Raw genomic sequence first — 15,477 nt, forward strand, 5'->3', positions numbered from 1 at the left:
GAAGCGGGCAATAAAAGGTAGTCGTGGATGTGCACTGCCATCCACCTGGGTATCAGGTCGCTGTACAGTGCAATTTAAAAACAAAAAACTCAATCATATGTTGAATGTGACCGCATTTAGTAACTGTTGACACTGTTGCCATTGTTACAAGAGACTAGCTAATGTTCATATAGGGCTGACATGTACGCAATATACAGCGGAATAAGAAACCAACATGACTATAAGACGAGAAGTCAATATACACTGATTGGTGGCCGTTGGTAGGAGTATGCCAGATCCGACAACTGGAGGCATCTACATACAACTCAAATTGTGAGCAGGTTTCTATACTGTACCTGAGTTTGAGGAGTTGGGCCGCAGAGAGTTGTTAGAAGCGTTACTAGTGATAAAACTTGGGCGTGGAAGGAAAAGAGAGTATGGCTTTTCTTCTTCCTCTGGCTCGGAGTCCGACCCATCTTCCTCTTCTGGGTCATCCTCTGCCAGCGAGCTCTCCGAGGGATATTCAAACATGGTTTGGAGGCTGGTCTCATTGAAAGAAATCTTCATCTATTAAAGAAAAAAAAACAATTAGTAAGGCTGCATCACACCTGCGCTACTAAAGGTAGTAAGGCGTAAAAAGACAGGGCCCTTCGAAGAACTAATATCTAATAAGCAACTAATGCTCTGTAGGAAGGCCCTCGAAGAACCCTCTAAGGGGTTCTGTGGCCTCCTCACTGTGTACAGCGCTTGGATCACCTTGTTCTGTCAGCTCAACAGAAGTAATTAATGATAAGGATAAAGCATATAAAGGTGTCCTGAATCTACATTTCCTCCATTAATATGCAGTGGAGGACAACACAAGTCATACAAGGCATCCTGGTAAGTACGGGTGCTTGTTACATAATGATCTCTGGCCCTCATTTGTGTTGGGCAGAGGCAAATTACCCAGCACCCTTAGGCTCTTCAGCCTGTGTCCCTTTAGGTAATTAGCACAAGTGCCTTCATTGTGCCAATCCTTTCTTGTGCCTGGTGCACAATGGCAGAACACTCTCCGGCGTGCCTCTGTGCCAGACAGCCCTCGTTCACACTCACTTTAAAAAAAAAAAAAGATCCCAACCTCTGTGGGAGATGTGCAGTCTGTAGGAAACGCTATGGTTTCAGTCCTTCTCCCCTGGATGTGCATAGAAGGATGCACTGGCAATAGGTGCAGATAAACGTATGCATATATGGTTATTTATACACACACAGATTGACCCAGCTGTATGCAGGTGCATGATGACCCCTCTCCTGCCACCTTTCCGAAATCCCCTTCACCTGGGAAGTAAACTATGGATCACTCTAGAATTTAAAATCAGCAAGGGAGTGTGCCCCATGGTGCAGTACCCAAAAAGCAAGAGCGTATGAACCATGCCCGTGCATTTATATCCACGCAAAGGACCACACAAACCCTGCTGTGATACCCATGTGCACTGGGGCACCAAAAAAAAAAAACTAAGCTTTAGTTGGTCCAACAGCAAAGTCAGACAGCAACCAAAGACCAGTGCAAGGCACTCCTGGTTGATTAAACAATATATTTTTATATTTAATATTTTTATGTTTCACATCATATTTAACAATGTGAGACTGATGTGGCAGTTTTAACAAAGCACATTTTTTTAAGCCAAATTCTACTTTATACTAGCAGGTCCTAGGCTGCACACACTACCAGTGCCGATCTCTTACTTGGTCGGTATGGGAAACCAGTCGTAGAAACTAAGCAATTAATTACCTGTGGTTGCTAAACAGCTTATATTTAGCTTGTTGACCACCTCGAAAACCTACACAGTAAGACTACTTTCTGCTCCCAAACCATACATAGGTGTGTGCACGTGAAGAACCGAAAAGCCACGAATTCAACCAGCTCACAGATTGAGTTAGTTTAATTTTCATTGGACAGATTCCACAAAATCCTTGATTTGACGTTTACATGAGGCTTAAACAGTTTTCACCCCAGTTATCTCCCTTTGAAGTACTGCTCCAGCCTGAGGAATACACAGACCGTGTAAAACCCACTGCAGATTAAAAAGAACATAAAAAGAAGACAAACAAACATAGGCTGCTAACTTATTTTGTTAAGTATAAACTCAAATTTGGAGAGCCTAATCATAGATACAGGTTTATACCGCACTGATCTACCACAAACGTTCACTTCACCAAAAACAAATTAAGGTTGACTCTTTACAATCTAACAGTGTGGTTCTGAACTAGAAAAGGGTAGGAAAAATAGATCGATATCACATCAACCTATCCATCAACGTTAACAAATAAAAGGAGCATGGGAGAGAAGTTGAGAAGGTGGTACAATTATTAAGAGACAGGATGGAGGGGGTTGGAGTATGCTGAAGGAGGGGAAAAGGAGGAGAATTGAAGGAGGAGGTGGGAAGTTATTTCCCTATGTTGTTCAATGGTATTTTATATTTCTTTAAAAAGTGGAAATTTACAACATGTGTTAAGAGAGGTACATGTGAGCACAAAATAGACGTTTAATTTGCCTAATGATTTACCATGCTTATACGCTCCAGGCATTTTCTCGAGATCAGAGTTCACAAAACATTTTAAGAAAGGGCTTAATTTCTTACCAATCCATTACACAACACTGCTGTAAGAGTAAAGTAAATATCTTACAGAAGAGCAGTGAGTCACAGGTGTGTTGTTTGCATACATGGCGAAATAGATGTGCTAACCATCAGTTGAGACACTTGTAGGAGTTGGATCCGAGATAAACTTCTAGGTCCCTCAAGTAAGTTCCTGCTTACGCAATGCCTGCCGCTAATTTAGCTCCAGCTCAAGTCCCTTTTCCTTCCTGGTATAATTACATCACAATGCAAATTACATGAGTCACCTCGCTTGACTGCTGTGCAACACATGGAGTGCCTCTAATGGAGAGTGACCACAATTTAGCCTGAGAGCAAGATTGCCAGCACAGCTACTTTCCAAAGAATTTGAAACTGTTGCAGTCACTCTACCCTCCACTCATGAATGGTTCACAAAGAGCTCCGAGCGCTAATTCAAACAGTATGTAACTGCCGGTCTCCAATGACCATGTTGTGTTAACACGAAAAAGGATGGACACACCTAGGATACAGACGACACAAGACAATCACACACTTTTGGCAACAGGGAGAATACTGGTTCACATGCTTAATCCATTTCAGAGAGGCAAAGTCCTAAACTACAACAGAACAGTCCTATCCTTCAGAACCTCTGGCTGGCTAAGTAGACCTCTAAAGGAGACCCTGGGCTCCTTGTCCAAACCATCTCTTTCCCCACAAGCGCCATCTCACCACCAGAGCTGCATGGCATGGGGCTGTGGATAAAGATCATGACTAGAACAGTGGGATCTTCGGAACAGGATGTTGGTGCAACAAGAGCCCAACTCTTATCACCATGAAAATCGAAGGCCTTAATGTCACACTAGCTGCTCAGCAGTCAAAACAATTATTTTAAAATGTGCTTGCAGAATATCATGCTTTCTTTCAAATGATTATCACAGATATGATCATCATAGACAAACACGGTATGCTGACACCGGAGTAGCTCTGTGGCACACCACTGCACTCACAATCTCATCATCTTATGTAGTTGCCCTGTAGGGCTACATGAGGGATGAACACAATGTATTTGGCTGTATGCGCTACAAAAGATGGTCAATATGGTCATTATTAATGAAGTGAAGGCCTTGCCTAGCTAATGTCACAAACCGATACTGCAGCCAAAAGTCCAGAAACATTAAATTGTCCCTTACAAAATGATCCTTCGTCTCTACCTGAACACACATCCAGTACCCTGACCCGGATGCATAAACCAGACCCAGATTTTAGAGAAGTGTTCAAGCATGTACAACACACAGCCATGATCATGAGGCAGATGCATAGGTCAGTTCTAGGTTGGTAATGTTGTGTTCAATCACTTAGAGCGCCCATTCAACACCCTAACTAAGGTGCAAAGGTTACCCCAGGTTTGTAAATTTGACTTCAAGCACAGCCGACACCCTTAGTGAACCAGATAGGTAAGCTCCAGATTTCTAAATTTATAACCAAGCACACAGGAGAGCACACAGCAGGCACCCTTACCAGGCCGCATACATCAGCTCCAGGCTTGCAAAGTTGCGCATAGGCTCCACAATATGTTATATATTCAACAAAAGTCCTTCCTCACATATTCCTCTAAAGTGCTAACCATTAAAACCATAAAATGACACCACAATAGGGCGAAGAGAAAGATTACAGATGCAGAGTGGGTTACTTTTAGGTGCATTACAACAAATATCTAAGAAACATTGCCATGAGCTGCACCTAGTTTCGAGGACGAAGGTGTGGTAAGGCACATTTATTTATAGAACAGCAGGCGTGGAAGTAAAGCAAACATGCTGCTCTGCTTATTTTGTGTGGTCAACCTCATGTCCTTTGAAGAGCTGCATAGCTTGTAGGCAGCACATTTCCACAAAGTAGATTTAAGAGATCAGCCACAGGGGCTGCAAGTTACTAAGGAGTTCAGTCATAAGCTGATGTGAATACCCATGGGACTTAAGTAAAACATACCTGTAATTTTAGATCTAAGAAACCTGAGAGACCACTTATTACCCTTCCTATGCTGACAATCAACATTCTAGTTGGCTTTATCTCTACTATAGGGCGGCAAAATCCGGATGCACTACATGGGACGAGGGGTGCATCACGGAGATATGTAATTCTATTAAGACAAACCACAGTCCGCAAAACACTTAAAAAAATAAAACCTGCTAGCACTCTAGCCATTGGTGACTAAGTGCAAAAGGTAAGCCACATTACAAAATCTATGCAATAGACTACATAATTGCATGACAAAGGGTAAATACGGGAGCGCAGAGACAAGCGGGCTGAGGCAAACATGTTTCTCTTCAGTCTTTAGCAGCAGCCCCTTTTCCACCTCACAACTGTTGTTCGAATGTGTGGGCGATCTTGAGAGTTGAGGGGTATCGGCGCAAGAGCTACGTTGGTTATGCCAGTTCACCCCATGTCTCTGAGGAGATGCACAAGATGGTGGTTTCCAGCGCATGTGACGCTGATTTCCAGGCCTTCGAATTCCAGACCTCGGGGAATGGCCGTTCAGGAGTGCGCATTGGGGTGCAGCTGACAGCGCACTCTGCGTCTGGCTTTATTTCAGTCTGCTTGCAAACTTAAGCAGGTGACAGTTCATTACAGAAGGCCAACAAATGTTCGTGCACAACAACACAATGCAGGATGTAAAAAGGTGGGGAGTATGCTTGTGTGCATATGTACTGGTGATACTGGTTTCCTGATAGCCAATTCTCGCCCCGGTGCCTCCTCGACTCACAGGTTCACACTCTGCGACTCTGGGCAATAGCTTGCTTAATCTCCACAACGGCCCCTCGCAGCGGGATGCCTGACTTTCACCTTGTGGATACCCTGCTATCTCACAGGGGAATACCAGGACGGGTTCCCTAAGCAAGCGCCGGGAAACCCACTGCGGGTAGCTGTGCGCTATATCAGCTCAACTACATTCACATTCACACTAGCACCAATAGAAGTCCCATTTAACAACTTGTTTCTGTAACTGGATTCTCCAGCGCTCTTGGCTGGGAGAGAAGCTTTACCAGCAGCAATGGAGAAAATGCATGCGTCGTTACAGAAGACTTCTTTATTACTGATCAGCAATCCTTGTAAGAATAGTAAAGGCTAGGGTTGTATAGAGACACCCAGGGACCATGTGGCGCTTCGTACTCTTTACTCAATACACGATGCACTGCTGTTACAAAAGGGTCAAGGGAGGCTGCTCAGGAAACGCCATGTTGGGAAGTCTGGGCGAAGGTGTGCTTGCCCAGTCTAGCCTTTCACACAATACAAATCAGGTCCACCTCTATTGTATTATAGCCCCTTAATAAAACAAAATAAATACTTTGTGCCGATAAAGGTACATGTAAATGTTGTCTTAATATTATATCCCATGCAGCACAAGTTAATCTTTAAAGGTTTGCCAAAATGCAATTATGAGTTCTCAAAACCATGCACGTTTGCTCCTGGTGTAAGCATCCAGGGAACAGGAGGGTTTTAATTGTAATGAGAGCGCCCAAGAAAGGGTTATCTGCTTTACTTTCCGAGTACAGGCTGGTTCAACCTTTACAGGGATCAATGCTGAGATGATCAGGGGGTCAGAGGCTATCAAGGAAAAGAAGCCGCCTCTGAAACCCAATTTACTGAAATTAGATCATTTACATAGTAGCTGGATACGATTCTCTAATGCAGAAGCATAGAGCGCCCGCTTCGTTGTGTATATTGGGGACTAAACATATGCATGGCTGGGACAGTGGATATTTTGGTCTAATCCGAGGCAAGGGCAGCATTAGGGTTTTATTTTTTACTGGACACTGCAGTAACATATCCAGCCCGCACCCATTTCGCTTTTCTAAAAAAAAAGTTGATGCCCCCTATTCTATGAATGCCTTTGTATTGTACGTTAAACCTTTTATATTGTGTGATTTTATTTTTTATGTATTACTGATTTCCAATTAAGCAACAAAGTGATAATATTATGATGTCAACTTGCAACATATTGCATATTGGGGGGAATGCCTTTAAAGCAAATTTGATACCGTATCTAAATTACTTCTCCTTCCTTGGAAATCTTGGCGTCTTTGCACGTTGGTGAGCTATCAATATGGCAGGGACATGAAAGGTACAGTGATGCAGACAGGAAAGACCAATATTCACTTAGTAGGAGCTAGGGATATGAACCAGTGAAGCAGGCAAAGGTACAAGGGCCAGTGCAAGATGTAAATCAAAAACAGAAGCACAAAAGAAATGCAGCAAAAGATGGACCCTGTGAAACACTTTGGTGGTTGCGGATGGTGGAGGGTGTGTTTGGAAGACTCCGGAGGAAGGACCATGATACATAGGCTATGAAGAAATAAATGCTCCAGAAATGTGGATCTTCTAAGCCTGAAGATAGTGGAAAAGGTTCCAGACCACCCAAAAAATGGTACGGCAAAACAAGCATAGAGGGAACTATGAGGATGCTCAAATTTGAAAAAATGAACCACCATCCTCACGGGTAAAGGGACTCTGGTACCAAGGGGCTGAATCTTGGTGTTTAGAGGATAGCTGAGGTTTTTAAAGCTCTAGTAAAGGGTAATGTCTGTATACTGTTAGGCTTACAGACCTATTTTAATTCTGAGGTTAGAAATGTCTCAGCAAAATTTATCAACACCACACACCTCAGATAGTTGTCCCTTGCCAAGAAAGCGCATTGCACTGTGACCCAAAATGGGAGACTGTGCTCTGAAATAGATAACAAAGGCTTCCAAGTCTTTAATATCACTTGCAACTATAGAAACATATAGTCTTTCACATTCTGCACCTTTGTAATGGGTTCATGAAGAGTATGGGGGAGAAGGATGGGTCTATACCTGCTATTACGTGTGGCCTGAAGTGACACAGCGTCTTTGCTGTAATAGACAAACCCAATTGTCAAAGGTTCACGCAATTAAAGTGAGAAACAAGGCAGCCTGGTTAGACCAAAGAAATCCAGTTATGGCTCGCTCCCTTCACTATGCATATCTACCTAAAGAGCTGCAGACATAAGGACCAGTATAAGTGACCTTCTCGCTTCAAATACAAAAGAAGTGCCACTCAGATAAAACATATCCTTGAACGCACCAAGGCCAGTTTGAGACCCCCACCTGCATGTGTAGCAACTTCTAGATCCTCAACAAAACCGTTTCAACACACGACCACATGTGCTGCGTCAGAGCCTGTAAATAATATCTTTCCATCCTCTTGCGAGTTTTTTAAAGCCCTGTGATCTTTTTTAATTAAAAGGCTTCCACGTAGTCAGGCTAAATGAGATAGCCGCTGTTAAAGTAATCATCTAGGCTTTCTACTCTACCTTGGAGCCGGAGGCTTAGTGCCATGTGATAACTCTTTAATAACAACTGACTGGGCGGGTCTGACCTACTTTCTACAATTATACTTTTTCATCTAGAAACTATCTATTTTAACAATCTTTATGTATACCTACCAGCATTATGTAAACAAATCATGTGAGAAAAATAAGGCAAAAATAAAGATAAAAATGAGGGCGTCACAAAATTAATGTAAAGCAAGCTGACAAAGAACTATAGAATTAAGAAAAACAACCCATAGATTGACAATTCCATACGGGGGATAGCTAATTTATCTCCCCTTTCCACCCCCCAAAAAAATACAAAGAACCTTTTCAAACTGAGAAAAGTCTACAGCGGTGTTGTCAAGTGCAGCATCTGGGATAGAACGGAAGATGCCCATAAAACGAAAACTAGCCCATGTGGCAGAGCGAAAGACAGATGGAAATAACTTATTTAAGTGAAAAAGTGATTGGACTATTCCAACTATTCAAAGGGGGAATATAAATTAGTTGATATGAAAAAAACGCTATGTTACACATATGTATTCTAATTAAATGGCCCTTTTTTTTAAGAAAAATAAAGCACTGGAAATTATCATATAGGTTCAAAAAAGTGTTATTTTCCGTACAATATGCACTGCAAGAAATGACCTAAATTCATTTTTAACTTCTTGACTTTTTCCTTCGATTTTTCATTTAAATGTACAACTTCAAGCAAAAAGTATTTTCAAAGTATTAAACATAAACCCACTTAATATTTAGAAGAACGCAAATGTGATGAAAGCAGCGTGGTCTCTGTGCAGTTTGAGGTGACAATTCTTCACAAAGACTGCTAATAACTAGAACTAGGTAGAACATTTCTTAAACACTGCCACTCCCATGACCTCTCACCTGATATCATGAAACGTCCCTTTCAAACTACATAATCAGTGATTATGATCCACGCCCATCCCATTTAAGCCCTAAGATATCACAAAACACCAGGTTTCTGAATGATTCAAATAGATTCCAACGTACATTTGTTATTCCTTTTGCAGTGGTATTTTTCAGTTACACAATAGTAATGTGAATCTGGTATTTCACCCTCCCTTTGCCAATTCTCTTTACTGTAGAGTCCTGCTTAGCTAAAAGGACATGATTACATAACCTTTCCAGCTAAGCATACTCTCTTTTCTGGAGATTAATTGCCAGCATTGATGGTAAGGGCAATGAGAGTATATCTGAAACCCCTCCTCATTGGCCAATCAACGAATGGCAAAATGGGCTGTGTTCAACGAACATTTGCACCACCGAGCCAAATATATATCATAGCACACCTTTCACAGTGCTGCAGCGGAGGCATGGAGCTTTCTTCCTTAAGACGGCAGAGTCCACTTTTGTATGATGCTGGGTTTCTCAGTTGCAAACTCTCACCTACAATGGAAAACGATCTCCTCGTTTAGGCAAAGACAGTTTCTCTAGGCAGCCTAGTCTACTCCTTACTAGAACATGCCCAAGATGTAAGGCTATTCCAGAGAATACACATTATGGATCAGACAAACTTGAATCGAGAAATCACTCAGTTAAGCACCCAGACCAATTTAGTGAAATTAAGAATTATTTTATGATTAAAATGAGTCCTAACAGGCAAAAATTGAATCAGTCACTTAAAAGATATACAGTTTTAAAGTAATAGTTTAATTCCACATCTCCTCTCCATTCTGCAGTCAAGTTTCTCCATGGCAGTCATATAATAATAATAATAATAATACTGGATTTTATAAAGCGCGAACAGCTACCTCACGAGGAGGTGTCCCGGCGCTAGAGGAACCACAGAAGTCCTGGGGCAGAGATAGAAGACCTAGCGTGGCTGGGAGAAGAGCCAGGTCTTTAGCATCTTCTTAAAGCAGGGTTCAGATGGAGCCTGCTGGATTGCTTGAGGTAGGGAGTTCCACAGAACGGAATAATAATACTGGCCACTGGAGGCCTCCTACCACTCCATGAGCACAGTACGACTCAGTAGGACACACACCTGCAGGGTGGCTCCTTTCTTCAGTAAGGTCGAAGAGGCTGGGTGACAGTCACCTGGTGCAAACAGGTACAGCTCACATCTTCCAAACTCCTCAGAGTTCCATCCACATACCTACGCCCTATGTGTGTAAGTTGGCTTGGTCGGTCACTTCCAATTTTGAAAAATAAACCAGTGCAATGCCAGTCGCAAGTGGTCAACTGGTATGCCCTCTTCAGAGTATTATGCCATGTCCCTGGGAGTAATCTATGATCCTCTTTTCGCACATAGGCAGTTCTTGGTGTGGGTGATTACAACACTCCCCCACTGCTCCAGCAGTCTCCTCTGCTTCCAAGTTCTGTACCACAAGCATTTGTGGTCTGGCTGCCTTCCTCAAGGTGTCAGACTCTCAGTCGTGTTCTGTCTCTTGGGGCCACATGCAAGTCTGGGCTAAGTTAGCAAACCAGGTTCCTCATTTGAGGCTAAACCTCAACGAAGAGGGTGGTTTGTTCGAAGCTGTTCAAAATATCACAACCCTTAACTTTAAAAAGTTGAATGCCCTTAACAAGGACCATTTACGTTTGCTCCATTCACTGGCATACCCATTTTGCTCGCTTACATCATCTTTGAGCTTCCAATGAACCCATGTACGTCATCTTCTGCAAGGAACCTTTGAATGCTGCAGTGTTGGGCTGGCAAAGGGTCCTCCCATTTTCTAGACAGGCCAGATTGGTGATCTTAGCAGTGCAGGCACCTCCACACGGGTTATGTTTACAGGTAAGGTTACATTTATTCAAGTGAATTTCATTATTGAAAACAGAGTGCAGAGTGAGGGTGCGCGACGTGTGAGCGAAATTAGAATCGTTTTTAAAATATAAAATACTGTTTTACCTTATTGCTGCTATGGACTTTTAAACTGTTATTTGCACTTTGCACATTGTTTTTTCATCCTTTCGAGCCTCCTTGCACTGTTTTGGACTTCGTTGCTGTTGAGGGGCAGCCGCCATCTTAGAAGCCTGAGGATAGCGCTCTAGGCTTCCTCATTGGCCCCTATTTAGGACGATGCATACGCGACCGCGCAGCAGACGCGCCGAAGGCGCGCCTAAGGCAAGCCCGTCTGCGCCCGTCCGCGGCCGACTGGGGACAGGGGCCACAACCCCTGACCGAAACAGGTCAGTAATTCGATGGAGCGCACAGCAACTTCGAGCTTTCTGTCAGTCTTTTTCGAAAGCCTGTTTTCACAGTCTGGAGGCAGAAGATACTCATAACTGTAAAGAGTGCCTATATAATTGGCGTGGTGATTCTGCGCATAAGGTTAAGAATAGCAGGCTCATATGTGGACTACTCAATACTAGGTCGATACGGAAGCATAGTCTTGATATATTTGAGCTGATCACAGACATGAAATTCGACCTGTTATTTCTTACTGAGACTTGGCTTGACTCTAACTCTGAACCTGACAGTCGCCGCTCTTCCTACTGGCTATGCTATAGCACGTTTGGACAGAACGGCGGGTAGAGGTGGTGGTATTGCCATAGTTTATAAGCAGCCACTATACTGCCAACTTGAATCACTCGCTATCGTTGATAGCGAGACGGGAATTTTCTCCATTAAGGTCAATGATGGCAACATATTGAAGGGCTTGTTGATTTATCGTGCTCCTGGTCCTTCTTCCCGTTTTTCTAACAGCCTTATTGATGGCATAACTGATGCCGCTCTACGCAGGGATAAATTCATGCTCCTAGGTGACCTTAATATTCACCTTGATGACCTACTGGACAAAGGAGCTACAGACTTTTGTCAGCAATTACACTCCATCCAATTAGATATCAAATCTATGGCCCGACCCATCAAAAGGGCCACTTATTGGACCCTATCTTTGTTAATTGGAAAGATATTGTCATCAAGGCCCCCGTTCCCGTTTCTTGGTCTGACCACTTTCTTGTGCCCTTTACTATAAATATCCCTCATGACAATATGCACAAGATTACCAACTCTAAATATATGAGCAGAAAATGGACTGCCTTCTCTAAATCTAAGTTTGAGATTGCTCTTACTAGAGGAGGCAAACCAGGAGGTGAGGATGCTACTTCTGCAGCTGAGAGATTAGAAGCTCGTATTACTAAGGCTTTAGATGAGACCGCTCCTCTCTACCATAAAAATCCGCATAGGAGGATACAGCAATCCGCCCCTTGGTACAATAAAGAACTACGCTCAGCTAAAACAGAGTGTAAACAACTTGAAAGGCAGTGGAGAATGGCCTATCTTGATCAAGCTAAACAAAGATATATAGATAGACGTAGAGAATACCACACCCAGATTAGGCGTGCCAAAACTTTATATTTCTCAGGTAGGATAGAAGAAGCCAATAATTCTTCCAAGGAGCTTTTTAAAATCTATAAAGAAATTGCCCTCTGCGGCTCCTCGGCTGACCCGCCCCTGGTATCAGAAGAATCCTGTCCCCGTATTGCGGCCTTCTTTTCTGAAAAAGTGGCCACCATCTATTCCACTTTCTCGGGAGGGAAGGAAAAGGGAACAGCATTCATTGAGAGCCCTTCAGTCGATGTGGGTACTAATTGCTTGACAAATTTCATTGTCTCGCCTTCGGACGAGCTCCAGCGGATATGTCGTTCTATCAAGTCTGGTTCACCACGAGACCCGGCATCCCCTAAGCTACTGGCTGAGAGCATTGAGATCCTTGAACCCTATATTAGAGATGCTCTGGATCTCTCCTATAGCTCCGGCATTGTACCTCTAAACTGGAAACAGGCTATAGTACTCCCGCTCCAAAAAAAAACCAACCTCAGTTGGGATAAGATGGACAATCTCCGACCCATCTCTCTCCTCCCCTATATGGCCAAAGTGGCAGAAAAGATGGCTAACTTTTAACTTATGGCCTTTGTGGAGAAGGCCAATCTGCTTCACACTACTCAGTTTGGCTTTCGTGCCCGCCACTCGACGGAGTCGGCATTACTCCTGGCCACTGAGACTATTAGGAGAGGGGCTGATGAGGGGCACACCATGGCCCTTATTTTATTGGACCTTAGTGCAGCCTTTGACACTGTAGCACATTTCACCTTGCTACAGTGTCTCAATAAAGGAGGAGTCACAGGCTCAGCGCTCAGATGGATCCAATCCTTCCTGACGGATAGGGGTTTTCAGGTTAGACAAGGAGAACACTACTCTCGTAGGGTCACTCTTGATCAGGGCGTTCCCCAGGGCTCTGCCCTCAGCCCCACTCTATTCAACCTTTATGTCTCCCCTGTTGCCTCTATTGTGGAAAGTCACGATCTCCAACTAGTGTCATACGCCGATGACACACAGCTGGTCATCTCGCTGTCACGAGCACCTGATGTTGCGGCATCCAGCTTCAGTGCCTGCATGCAGGAGCTTGCATCCTGGATGTCTAACAACTGCCTGAAGTTAAATGGGTCCAAAACGGAAGTGCTCGTGGTGGGAGGTATACCGAATGTGTGGTCATCTGCTTGGTGGCCAGCATGCCTGGGACCCACTCCAGTGCCTTGTCAGCAGGCTAAAAATCTGGGAGTACTGTTTGATATCGACCTTTCATTTACTGCCCAGATCAATCGGGTGATTGGAATATGCTTTGGCATACTTAAGAGCTTAAGGAAGATTCTTGACCTACTTCCAGCCAATGCCAGGCAGACCCTTGTTCATGCTTTGGTCACCTCTAGACTTGACTACTCTAATCTCCTGTATCTGGGTGCCACAGCAAAAAGCCTAAATCGCCTCCAGGTACTTCAAAATGCCACAGCCCGGCTGGTACTGAGGCTTCCTAGAAGATCACCCTCTAAAGCTGCCTTGAAGTCCCTTCACTGGCTGCCGGTCAGGGAGAGGATTATCTTCAAGGCACTCTGCATGTGTCATCGCATTATAATGAGTAGGGCGCCCTCACCCCTTTACAATCTCATTACTCCTTATAGACCGGAGAGGAGGCTCAGATCCTCAGACACGGGACTTGTAGTTGTCCCCACAATTCGTAAAGCTCGGATGGGAGGGAGATCTTTTAGATTTCTTGCGGCCAAGAATTGGAATTTGCTCCCGATGGAGCTGCGCCTCGAACCCTCAGAGACTAAATTCCGGAAAAAATTAAAAACTCATCTTTTCCGCTCTGCACTGATGTGACCTCCCTGCTCTAGCGGCCTCTCTTTTCCTCTCAGCGCGGGGACACGTCGGTGTACGTAACCATGCGCTTTATAAATTTCCATAATAATAATAATAATTCCTTTCTTGGGTTTGCTGCCCATCACAGCTCCCAGCAGTCTAGGCCCCAAATCTATACAGTATTTCTACACAGAGTCAGTGTAAGATTTTGGCAGACGCAAACATAATTCCATTTCCCCGACCATACCATAGCACTAGACACACATTTGTGGCCTTTAGTTGCCATGTTGGCACTAGCCATGGGCCTCTAATGTAGCTATCTATTATGGCCTAAATGTAGCCTCCACTCTGGTTCTATTTAAAGTCTCCGAGTAGAATGATTGGCTTTCCGCATTAATTAAAGGTGCATATTACTGAGAAGGAGTAGTGATTAGGCCTGAGAGTAATAATAGACAAGCCTTTTTAATAAAAAAGGTATTTGACAAGCATTGTTACGTGCATAATATACTGCTGGACTTGTTTCACAACAAAACAATCTTCAATTTGAAGGCTGGGTGTGCTCAGACACACTAGCCCTCGAGGAGCAATGACAAACTGAAGCAAAGGAAACTGTGGTTTCAGAAAATATGTATCCATAAAGATAAGATGTACTTAGAAGGTAATGTATGGAATGTAGTTCAATGAACTCGTTCAACAAGTGAAACAGAAAGGTAATCACCTGGGGCATTGCAGCAGATTTAAGATGTGAGCTTTCTAAAATTTGGTATCCCGAAGTTGCTACAACAGTTCTAATTAGTCCAAACGCTGAAGAGGACCAAGATCTCTTTAATTTTGTACCTCCAAACCCTTCCCATTTCATCCTGATTTTTTAAGGGTCAAGAGTTTGATCAAAGATTTCAAAGAAAGAACCCTTCGCTCTCGCTCTGCCCAAAGAATCAAACAGCAGATGACCAGCGGCGATGCTGGGCCCCTCTCTCCGAGTGCAGAGCATCTGGCCGTAGGACTCACTGCAAAGGATCAATGCCACATCCAAGCAGCTACTTGTGGGCTCATGGAATCACACTGCTCATGGAGCACCAGCTACAACCTCAAATGCAGTCTATGAGTGGAACTTTCTATGTGATCTGTCTTACGTGACAAGCATAACAAGATCTAGATATGAATTCAGTCACAATACACATAGCAAGAACACCCATCCTGCAAGAACACCCATCCTGCAACAGTTGTATTTAATAGTCATGCTCACTCCAATCGAATGTGAACTTTCATTGTGGCAACTAATGGAGATTTTAATCATTTGCCTGCTCAAATCCACAGATTTCACACATGACCCCGTCTATTTCCAATGTATGTATCTCCAAATGTTCAATTCCCCATCCTCCTTTATTTCCCCTGGTATGGTTTGCTATTTCAGTATCCCGCCAACACAAAGCACAAAAGACTAATCCCAGAGTGTCTAATTCCCC

At 43.6% G+C, this 15,477-nt stretch overlaps 1 protein-coding gene across 2 annotated transcripts in view; it reads right to left on the reverse strand.

The window, feature by feature from the left end:
* The window catches only part of TPRN (taperin), a 144,754-nt gene that overhangs the window by 12,084 nt on the left and 117,193 nt on the right, over nucleotides 1-15,477 (reverse strand). For both annotated transcript variants that reach the window (XM_085610076.1, XM_085610078.1), the window contains exon 2: nucleotides 336-546. In XM_085610076.1, coding sequence (XP_085466202.1) covers nucleotides 336-546 — 211 coding nt within the window. The remainder of the gene's footprint in view (nucleotides 1-335; nucleotides 547-15,477) is intronic.

This window comes from Triturus cristatus, chromosome 1_2 (genome assembly GCF_964204655.1).
Source record: "Triturus cristatus chromosome 1_2, aTriCri1.1, whole genome shotgun sequence".
Classification (NCBI taxonomy): Eukaryota; Metazoa; Chordata; class Amphibia; order Caudata; family Salamandridae; genus Triturus; species Triturus cristatus.